This window comes from Miniopterus natalensis, chromosome 4 (genome assembly GCF_054644295.1).
Source record: "Miniopterus natalensis isolate mMinNat1 chromosome 4, mMinNat1.hap1, whole genome shotgun sequence".
Taxonomy (NCBI): Eukaryota; Metazoa; Chordata; class Mammalia; order Chiroptera; family Miniopteridae; genus Miniopterus; species Miniopterus natalensis.
This window is the reverse complement of record NC_142084.1, coordinates 66,620,616-66,631,123: the sequence shown is the minus strand read 5'-3', so window position 1 is coordinate 66,631,123 and position 10,508 is coordinate 66,620,616. Positions and strand designations below refer to the sequence as shown.

Here is a 10,508-nt window from a genome sequence, read left to right as displayed (position 1 = left end):
TTCTTCTATGTGCCCTGACCCGGGTCAAACCTGCAATCTTAAAGTATTGGAATGAAGCTCTAACCAACCTTTGGCATTTTAAAAAATGTATCTTGGTGTGAGCCTGTTTGGGTTCATCTTTTTGGGACTCTCTGTCCTGGACTGTATGTCTATGTTCTTTTCTTTTTAAAATATATATATATTTTTATATCTTTATTGATTTCAGAGAGAGGAAGAGAGAGAGACAGAAACATCAATGATGAGAGAGTCATTGATCGAGCCCACAACCCAGGCATGTGCCCTGACCGGGAATCGAACCCTGATTGCCTGGATCCTAGGTCGATGCTCAACCTCCGAGCCATGCCCGGCCGGGCCGTGTGTCTATTTTCTTTGCCAGCTTAGGGAAGATTTCAGTCATTATTTCTTCAATAAATTCTCAATCCCCTGCTCTCTCTCTTCTTCTTCTGGTACTCCTCTGATGTGAATGTTGATATGCTTGATGTTGTCCCAGAGGTCCCTTAAACTATTCTAGTTAAAAAAAAAATTTTTTTTTTCTTTTTGCTGATCAGTTGGATGTTTTCTGCTACCTTCTTTTCCAAATGGTTGATTCAATCCTCTGATTCACCTAATCTGCTGTTGAATCCTACTAGATCCTACTAGTGTATTCTTTATTTCAGATACTGTAGTCTTCATACCTGACTGGCTATTTTTTATGGTTTCTATGTTCTTTTTTTATACTTACTATCTCTGTGTTGAAGCTCTCAGTGAGTTCATATATTCCTCCCCTAAGTCCACTGAGCATCTTTATAACCAGCGTTTTGAACTCTGTATCTGGTAGATTCCTTGCTTCCATTTTGTTTAGTTTTTTTTTCTGGAGTTTCCTCCAGTTCTTTCACTTTGGACATGTTTTTTTTGTCTTCTCATTTAGTTTGCGTCTCTGTGTTTTGTTTTTTTTCTTCTGTGTTAGGTTGATCTCCTGTGTCTTCCAATCTTGGCAGGTTGGTCTTATGTAGTGGGTGTCCTAGAAGGCCTAGTGTCACAATCTCCCTGATCACCTGAGCTGGGTGCTCAAGAGTGCTCCTTGTGTGGGCTGTGTGTACCCTCCTGTTGAAGTTGAACCTTGATTACTGTTTGTGTCTCAGTGGGTGTATTTAACTTTCAGGCTGATTGGCTCAGTATTGGCCATAATCATAGCATACAGTCTGTTGTGTTGGGGCTGTCCCCATAGACAGGGTTTGGCCCCAGAAGGCCCTGGTGCCTTTCAGGATCACCCTCTGGGTGTGCTTTTGGTGGAGCTTATTGGGTGGTTCTCTATAGTGGTTTGAAGTTAACTACCAGGAGTGTTGGTTCTGGGCTCTTGGGAGGGCCTCCAGTGCAGGCTAAGTTCAGCTACTTTCTTTGATGAGCCTGGGGCACCTAGTAGGAGCTACAAAACAGTCCATGTTTGGTAGCTCTCTGTACTATGTCTGGAGGCCTGTGGGAGAAGCCATACTGCAAACCAAGGCTGGCCGCCACCAGTACCAAGCCTGGGGATGCTCAGCAAAAGGCACAGCACACCCTGAGACCTGCATCTGCCTGCTGGCCACACATAACACTCTGTCACTGAAAAAGGCTCAGGTATTGTACATAGAAAACCCTAAAGACTCCACCAAAAAGCTTCTAAGATCTAATAAATGAGTTTGGCAAAGTAGCAGGTTAAAAAATAATATCCAGTAATCGTGCCATTCCTATGCACCAGTAATGAACTATCAGAAAGAGAAACTAAGAAAACAATCTCATCTAATATTGCAAGAACAAATAAGGTACTATTTAAACAATTTCCTATATTAAATAATCTTCATCAGAATGCCTGGTTGGTTTCTCTTTTTTTAATTGAACTCTGACAGATGTTGTGATATGAGGTATAAAGTATTTCATTAGGTATTTGCAACTGGAAGAATGTAAAATATGATCAGGAAAAAGGTGTTTTTAAATGATATGTATTGGCCACGAATATACAACTAGAAAATCAGTTATGATATATTTATAGTTGCTGTGTTCTCTAATGATGTCTGAGGATCATGAAGTTACCAAGTCATCACATTAAACTTATCTTCTTTTACATTACTCTAGAATTACAAAGGACGATGTTGTCAGCAAAGGGGAGTTCTCTTCGCTTACTAGTAATGGTCTGGTTAAAATTTCACTTTATTACCATTCTTCCCTGTCGTCTGTCATGATAACTCATTCTTTGGGTTCCTTTTGAGTTCAACAAAATAGTATCTACAGTTTTCTTCATATCACTTAATGAGAAACCAACCTCCATGTTCCTCAGCAGAGAGATCTCTAGATCAGGAAGCTTGCATGGATAGGATTTAGAAGGTTACAGCACACCACTATCCACAGACATCCCACTTTATCCAGTAGAAAAAAAAAAACCAACAACACATAGAGAAACCCAAACTACGTTTTATTGTAGTTTTTAAGAGCTAAGAACACAAGGAAATATAAACAAAATAGATTCTGGAGTGAGTAGATTGCTTTCTAGTTAGCAGAAATCTGAACTGCTGGGGATATTTGTTAAATTTGACTGTGGAATGGGTACAAATTGGACGGATGTTGATGGAGGAGCTATCCTGGTATAACAGAAACCAAGGGGTCTATTTGAGACTGTGTGACCAGAAGTAATAGAGAAGTAATATAGTCAGATCTGCAGAAGTTTCCAATGGAGAGGAAGTTCTACCCATTTGCAAGGTTGTCTCCAATGAATTTTTGTTGTATGATAAATTTGAGACTATGCTGGAAGGCAGACAAATGTGATCTGAGTCTTTAAGAGCCTGAGCACAAAGCCTTTCTAGATGAGGCCTATGTGGTGGGCAGTACCTGAGACCCCAATTCCTGGTTTCCATGCTCTTGTGTATTTCCTCCCATTGAATTTGTGCTGGACATAGTGACTTGCTTCCAACAATGAAAATAGAGTGAAACAAACCTGGCTCTCTTCCTGATGTCCCTCTTTTGCTCTCCAGGGTTGATATAACCCAACTGCCATGTTGGGAGCTGCCCCATCAAGGGCCCACTTGTCAAGGAACTGGGAAAAATTTCTGGCCAATAGCCTGCAAACATGGGCATCCTACCAACAGCCTTGTGAGTGAACTTGGAATTGGGCCTCTGCCAGTCAAGCCTTGAGATGACTGCAGCCCTGGGCAACACCTTGATTAAAACCTTATGAGAGGCTCCCTGAAGTAGTTAAGCACCAGTTATCAAATAAATATATAAAAATCAATAGTACTTTAATATACTAATATCATTCAATTAGAGAAAAATCTTAGAAATAAAATTCATTCAAAATAGCAAAACAAAAATAATAACAACCCCTCCAAAACAAAACAAATCCACACAAAAAACCCCCAGACCTGTAAATCTTGAAAATACAAAATGCCAACCCAGGCAATATCTAAGGAAATGAAAATAAGAAGTTATCCTCAGAAACAAATGTTAACTGATAAAATGGAAATAATATCACATTCTTGTGTAGAAGGCCTAATTCTGCATAGATTTCATGAGTAATACAATGGATTTACAGGTATTAAAATCATACATTAAGTGGTTAAATTGAAAAATAAGTCTGAATCTTATGTTAAGATCCTAAAACTTGGAAGTAAGATGCAAGGAGTAGGTGACCTTCCTCCTCAGGAGAGAAAGGACCAAGACCCTCCAAGGGCATTTAGTTTTTTCTTTTTTGCCTTTCATTAACAATAGCAAATACACAGAGATTAAGACAACGTGGACCAGTTGCCTAATTAGGCGATCTGAGCATTGAGTCCCTCAGGTCACACTATAGTAAATAATTGGCTGGTGCCTCTAGCCCTTATGTTTGCTAGTCTTACTACAGTGGCTACATATCTGTGTCTCCTTCCTTTGTGGGCATATGCAGCAGAAGGTCCCAGCCTGAGTCTGTCTTCCTGCTAGTCCTGAGGAGAAACCCCAAGGCCTTATCACACACAAGTCAGGAGAAGGGCAGCAGATCCATCCATACTCCTTGGTCATGCTCCAGCAGAGATGCAGCCCAGCCCAGTAAGTACTGTGGGAGATGGTGATTGCAGAAGGAACCACTGAGAGCATGATTTCCTCCTCAACAAGATGAACATGGCAGTTGGGACAGATAGGTGAGAGGGCACCAATATACAACATTTCAGATCAGAGCTCTATGAAGTTTGTGTTCTTGGTTCTGGTGGGGGTGTGAGACTCTCAATCAGAGTTCTGCTTCCACACTCATTGGTTCTGGCTCTGGTTGGCATCTTTCCCAGTATAGCAGAAAATGAGTCTCTCTAAACTTTCCCCTAAGCACCCCAAAACGATCATGAAGGTGATGATGAGAGGGATGACATTAACCAGAGCATCATGTACTTTTACTGAGGGCTTCCCAAGTGCCAGGCTCTGGGACATGTGTTTTATATACTTTGCTTGGTTTCATCTGCATAATCTCTCCTGAATGATAAGTACACAGATTATTTATTACTCTTTTACATAAATGGAAAGGAGCATAGCATGTTATGTAACTTGTACCAGGTCATGAGATAGAAAGAGCTGAAGCCAGGTTTGAATCTGGGCAGTCTGACTCCAGACACAGGGCATCTGGCCAGCCTTCTCCTCTGCTGACCCAAACAGTCATTTCATTTTCTGTCAATCCTGACAGGAACCCCTGCTCACTCTGCTCTTCCCTATGGAGTTTTCTGGCAGACCACAGTGGAGAGCAGTAGGTAGCATTTGCTGCATCAACCATAGAAAGGATGGCTGAGATCAGAGGCAAAGGTCATAGAAATAATTGGCACACGATCATTTAGGGAAGATCTCTCTCTTGTCCTTGCTCCTGGATTTCACTTCAACTGTCCATTTCTTTCTCTATTCTTATAATCAACCTACTCAATTTCAAAAAGAGACAAAGTCAGAGTCTTGGGGTCCATTCCTACTGAGGATACTAAAAACAGTTTAAAATGAACCCTGGATGTACCTGTGGTTAAGTTCTCTGCACTCCTGCTTAAAACTTTCAGAAAATCTGGGCACACTGAAGTTTAGTGCATGAAACTTCAGAGACTGAGAATTTAATTTTAATCCTGTCTGCTCCACGTATTATTATTGTGTTATAGGGAAAGTTCTTAGTGTCTTTGAAACTTTGGATTGTCATCTGAGTCGATTCCTAGCTGACACAGTGTCACTGAATAAAGATGAAAGAAATAATGGATGCCCCTCTATGTAATAAATATGTGACAGATGCATAAAGCAAGGGCAAAATAAATTTAAGATATTTTATTAATAATAATGATAAGGCTAATTCTCATGTCATATGACTTAAGTGTTTGGTGACCTGAAGTTATGGTTTCCCTACATCCCTGACACGACGTTTCATTTTTGTTTTTACAAGTACATGCGTAGTATATGGAGGGAAATGATGGAGTCTCATGCATTTCTGATCTCCCACCCCAAGGCTATAACTTGGCAGAGACGAGGCATCAAAAACAAAAAATCTCAGTTAAATATTGAATAGTCTCTTCCATTATTTATAGAAACAAAGAGGGCAATGTGAATTCCACACGTTTGACCATTCATGCCAGTGTTTTCACCCTTTTCTGGAAAGTCCCATAGGACTATAGACAAGATAAAATAGTGCTTGTTTGTGTCTATTTTGTTTATTTCTGCACTGATCTTTATTGTTTCCTTCCTTCTACTCACTTTGGGCTTTGTTTGTTGTTCTTTTCTAAGTTCCTCTAAGTGTAATATTAGATTGTTTATTTGAGTTTCTTGTTTCTGGAGATAGGCTTGTAACTGCTATGAGTTACTCTCTTAGGGTTGCTTTCCCTGTGTCCCACAGATTTTGGGTTGTTGTGTTCTCATTTTCCACTTGTTTCAAGGTGTCTTGATTTCTTCCTTAATCTCATTGTTTACGCATTCATTGTTTAGTATCATGTTATTTAGCCTCCACGCCTTTGTGTGTTTTTCAGTGTTCTTCTTGTGATTTATTTGTAGTTTCATAGCATTATGGTTAGAGAAGATGCTTTCAGTTCTTAAATTTGTTGAGACTAGCTTTGTGTCCTTACATGTGGTCTGTCCTAGAAAACATTCCATGTGCATTTGAAAAGAATGTATATTCTGCTGCTTTGGGGTGAAAGGCTATGAAGATATCAATTAAATTCATCTGATCTAGTGTGTCATTTAAGGCCGCCATCTCCTGGTTGACTTTCTGTCTGGAAGATCTATGCATTGATCTTAATGGAGTGTTAAAATGCCCTACTATGACTGTATTACTGTCAATCTCTTCCTCTGTGTACATCAATATTTGGTTTACATATTTAGGTGCTCCTATGTTGGGTGCATAAATGTTTGCAAGGCTTATATAATCTTGTTAAATTGCTCCCTTTATCAATATTTAATGCCCTTTGTCTCTTACTATAGCCTTGGTTTTAAAGTCTATTTTATCAGATTTCAGAATTGCTACCCCAGTTTTTTTCCTTTCCATTTGCATGAAATATATTTTTCATCCCTTTAGTGTTAGCCTGTCTGTATCTTTCATTCTGAGGTGGGTCTCTTGAAGACAGCATGCACATGGGTCTTTTTTTTTCTATCCATTCAGCTACCCTATGTCTTTTGATTGGAGCATTTAAGCCATTCACATTTAAAGTGATTATTGATTAGTACATATTTATTGCCATTTTATTTTTTAAACTATGTTCATCTGTTTTTCTTTCCCCTCTTCCTCCTCCTCCTTCTCATCTTCCTTTTTCTTCTTCTAGAAAGACCTTTCACATTTCTCGTAATACTGGTTTGGTGGTAACAAACTCCTTTCGCTTTTTCTTGTCTGAGAAGCTCTTTATTTCTCCTTCAATTTTAAATGATAGACTTGTTGGGTAAAATAGCCTTGGTTGTAGGTGCTTGCTTGTCATCACTTTGAATATTTCATGCCAATTTCTTCTGGCCTGAAATGTTTGGGTTGAGAAATCAGCTGAAGGTCTTATGGGAGGTCCCTTGTAGGTAACTAACTGCCTTTCTCTTGCAGCTTTAGATTCTCTCTTTGTGTTTAACAATTGCCATTTTAATTGTGATGTGTCTTGGTGTGAGTCTCTTTGGGTTCATCTTGTTTGGGAATCTCTGGGCTTCCTGGATTTGTGTTTCAGTTTCCTTCACCAGGTTAGGAAAGTTTTCAAACATTATTACTTTAAATAGGATCTCAATTCCTTGCTTTCTCTCTTCTCCTTCTAGTACCCCTTTTATGTGGGTGTTGTTACACTTCATGTTGTCTCAACAGTCTCTTAAACTAGCCTCATTATTTAAAATTCTTTTTTCTTTTTGCTGCTCTGATTGGGTGTTTTTCTCTCATTTGTCTTCCAAATCACTTATTCGATCCTCTGCTTCATCCAACTTAATGTTTATTTCTTCCAGTGTATTCTTTATTTCAGATATAGCTTTCTTGATTTTTGACTGGTCCTTTTTTCTGTTTCTAAATCTCCGCCCCCCCACCCCCCATGCTGTTGAGCATAGTTATAATGATTACTTTGAACTCTATACCTGATAAATTGCTTGCCTCCATTTCATTTAGCTGTTCTTTGGGAGAATTCTCTTTTTCATTCATTTGGGGTCTTTTCTTTATCTCCCCATTTTGGCTGCCTCTTTGTGTTTGTTTCTATGTATTAGGTACATATGCTATTACTCCCAGTCTTGATAGGGTGGCCTTATGTAGTAGGTGTTCTGTTGGACCCAGCTGCACAGTCTCCCTGAGCATCTGAGCTGGGTGCTCTAGGAATGCCCCTTGTGTGCATTATGTGGGCCCTCCAATTGTAATTGAGTCTTGATTGCTTTTGGCCATTTTTGTCTGGGATTGACCCTCAGGCTGACTGACTGTGAGGCTCAACCACCAATGCAGTGTGGAGGTGCCGTGCAGGTGCTGATCACATGAAGCAGAATTTGCCTTGGCAGGGTTTCGTTTCTGCTGATATGACCCTGTGAATATGTTGTTTATGAAGCTTATTGGATCCTGCTGTGCTGTTGTCTGAAGCTGGCCACTGAGTATATTGGTTCTGGGCCTCTTTGGAGGGACTCCAGTGCAGGCCTCTGTCAGAAGCTGCCTGTAACTGGCCCTGGGCAGCCTGTTTGGAACTATCAGTGATTCATAGCTTGTGGCTTCTTCTACTGGTCCCAGGTATGTGCAGAAAGCACCAAGCTGTTCACCAAGGCCAGCATTTACTAGTACCAGGCCTGGGGGTAGGTCAGCAAAAGTCTCAAAGCACCCAGAGATCTACCTATGCCTGCAGGCTGCCTGTTAAGCTTAGTCACTGTATTCCTCAGCAGGGCATATGCTCCATAGGGTGAGTGAGAGCCATTCCAGTTGGTGGGGCTATTGCTTCTCCCCAGGCTGATGGAGGGGAGTGCTCTGCTCAAGAAAGCTGGCTTCTGAAATATGGGGGAATGACTCAGTACAGGGATCCTGGTGGTTGACCCTTCAGCTCTCTTCCCAGAGCCATCAACCCCAGACTCTTCTCATGAGGCTCTAGTCTGCTCTACCCTCCTTCCACCAGAGCTCAGGTTGAATAGCTGAGAATAAAATTGTGTGCCTTCGCCCTTCAAGAGTGTGCCCTTGTTTCTATGCCATCTCTCCCTGGCAGATAGAAACCCCACTGCTTTTCACAGGTGGATGTTATGTGGGTGCCTTTCCCAGTTCTGGTGTTCTAGGCTTGGGAGCCCATTTGGGGTTTAGATCCCACAATTCTGAGGAGGAACCACCCCACAGCTGAATTATTTCTTTGGAATTTCAGCTGCCATCCTTGAGAGCTAGGCCAGCCCTGTCATGTGTCCACACTTCCTGCCAGTCTTGATAGGGCTTCTTCTGTATGTATGTCGTTATAAAGCTTCTCTCCAGTTAGTCTTCAGTTGGATATTCAGGATGATTTTCTAAAAATAATTTAGTTGTAATTCCAGTTTGGTCCTGTGAGGAGGTTAGTGTAGTTTCCACTTAATCTGCTGCCATCTTGGTTGAAGGGTATTTCTTATTCTATATATATTTTTTAAAGATGTAGGCTGGGGGTGAGGGAGGGTGGGAAGGGATTGAGTAAAAAAGAGAAACAAAATAGAGAGAACTATGGGCATGGACAACAGTGTGGTGATTGCCAGAGTGGAGGAGGATGGGTGGAAGTGGAAGAGGGCAAAGGGGGAGAAAAGGGGATAGAAAAAATAAAATTAAAAAAAGAAAGAAGTAGGCTGTGTTTTCCTGTGAGTTTGGATTTATTATCTCTAATGTCCTTGCTCCTCTGATACTCTTCAGTTGAGTTTCTGGTAAGTAAAGTGTGTATGGAAAGAGGTGAATAACACAGAAACCAATAAAGAAACAGTTCTAATTAGATAGGACTTGTCATACTGAGAAATATTGCTAAAGGTACTGGGGTGTATGACCTCACAAGTGCTTGGCCTGAATAGAAAATACTGACAAGAGTGCAGTGTGCCCATTTACTTAATTCCTTTTTCCCTACCCTCTTTTCTTTCTCAAAAGGTGTCCTGGATACATAGAACTACAAAATCTAACACATGTCTCAGAATTCTTCCTCGCGGGCCTCTCAGATGATCTGGAACTGCAGCCTTTCCTCTTCGGGCTCTTCTTGTCCCTGTACCTGGTCACTGTGTTGGGGAACCTGCTCATCATCCTGACTGTCAGCTCTGACTCCCACCTCCACACCCCCATGTACTTCTTCCTCGCCAACCTTTCTTTGGCTGACATGTGTTTCACCTCCACCAGCGTCCCAAAGATGATTGTGGACATCCAGACTCAAAGCAGAGCCATCTCCTATTTTGGCTGCCTGACACAGATGTCATTTTATATGCTTTTTGGATGTTTGGATAGTCTCCTCCTGACTGCGATGGCCTATGACCGGTTTGTGGCCATCTGTCACCCTCTGCGCTACTCAGTCATCATGAGCCCTCGCCTCTGCTGCTTCTTTGTCTTAGTGTCATTTTTCATCAGCCTTTCGGACTCCCAGCTCCACTATTGGATTGTGGAACAACTTACCTGCTTCAAGGATGTAAACATTTCTAATTTTTTCTGTAATCCTTCTCAACTCTTTCATCTTGCCTGTTGTGACAGCTTCACCAATAACATAGTCATGTATTTTGCTGGTGTCATCTTTGGTGGTGTTCCACTCTCTGGGATCCTTTTCTCTTACTATAAAATTGTTTCCTCCATTCTGAGAGTTCCATCAACAGGTGGGAAGTATAAAGCCTTCTCCACCTGTGGTTCTCACCTGTCAGTTGTCTGCTTATTTTATGGAACAGCCATTGGAGTTTACTTTGGGTCAGTGTTGTTCCCTTCCCCCAGGAAGGATGTGGTGGCCTCAGTCATGTATATCGTAGTCGTCCCCATGCTGAACCCATTCATTTACAGTCTGAGGAACAGGGACATTAAGTGTGCCCTATGGAGGCTCTACAGCAGAGGGGTCTCATCTCAATATCTGTGGAATCCTTTCTGCAGTGTAGCTGGAAAAACTAGTGAAACCAAACTTGGAGACCTGTGA

General features: G+C 41.3%; 1 protein-coding gene across 1 annotated transcript; it reads left to right on the top strand.

Moving 5' to 3' along the window:
• Nucleotides 1–4,003: 4,003 nt before the first annotated feature.
• LOC107545210 (olfactory receptor 7E178-like) lies at nucleotides 4,004–10,508 on the top strand. The gene is made up of 2 exons (XM_016223258.2): nucleotides 4,004–4,032; nucleotides 9,494–10,508. The coding sequence occupies exons 1-2, from the start codon at nucleotides 4,004–4,006 to the stop codon at nucleotides 10,506–10,508; spliced, it is 1,044 nt and encodes a 347-aa protein (XP_016078744.2).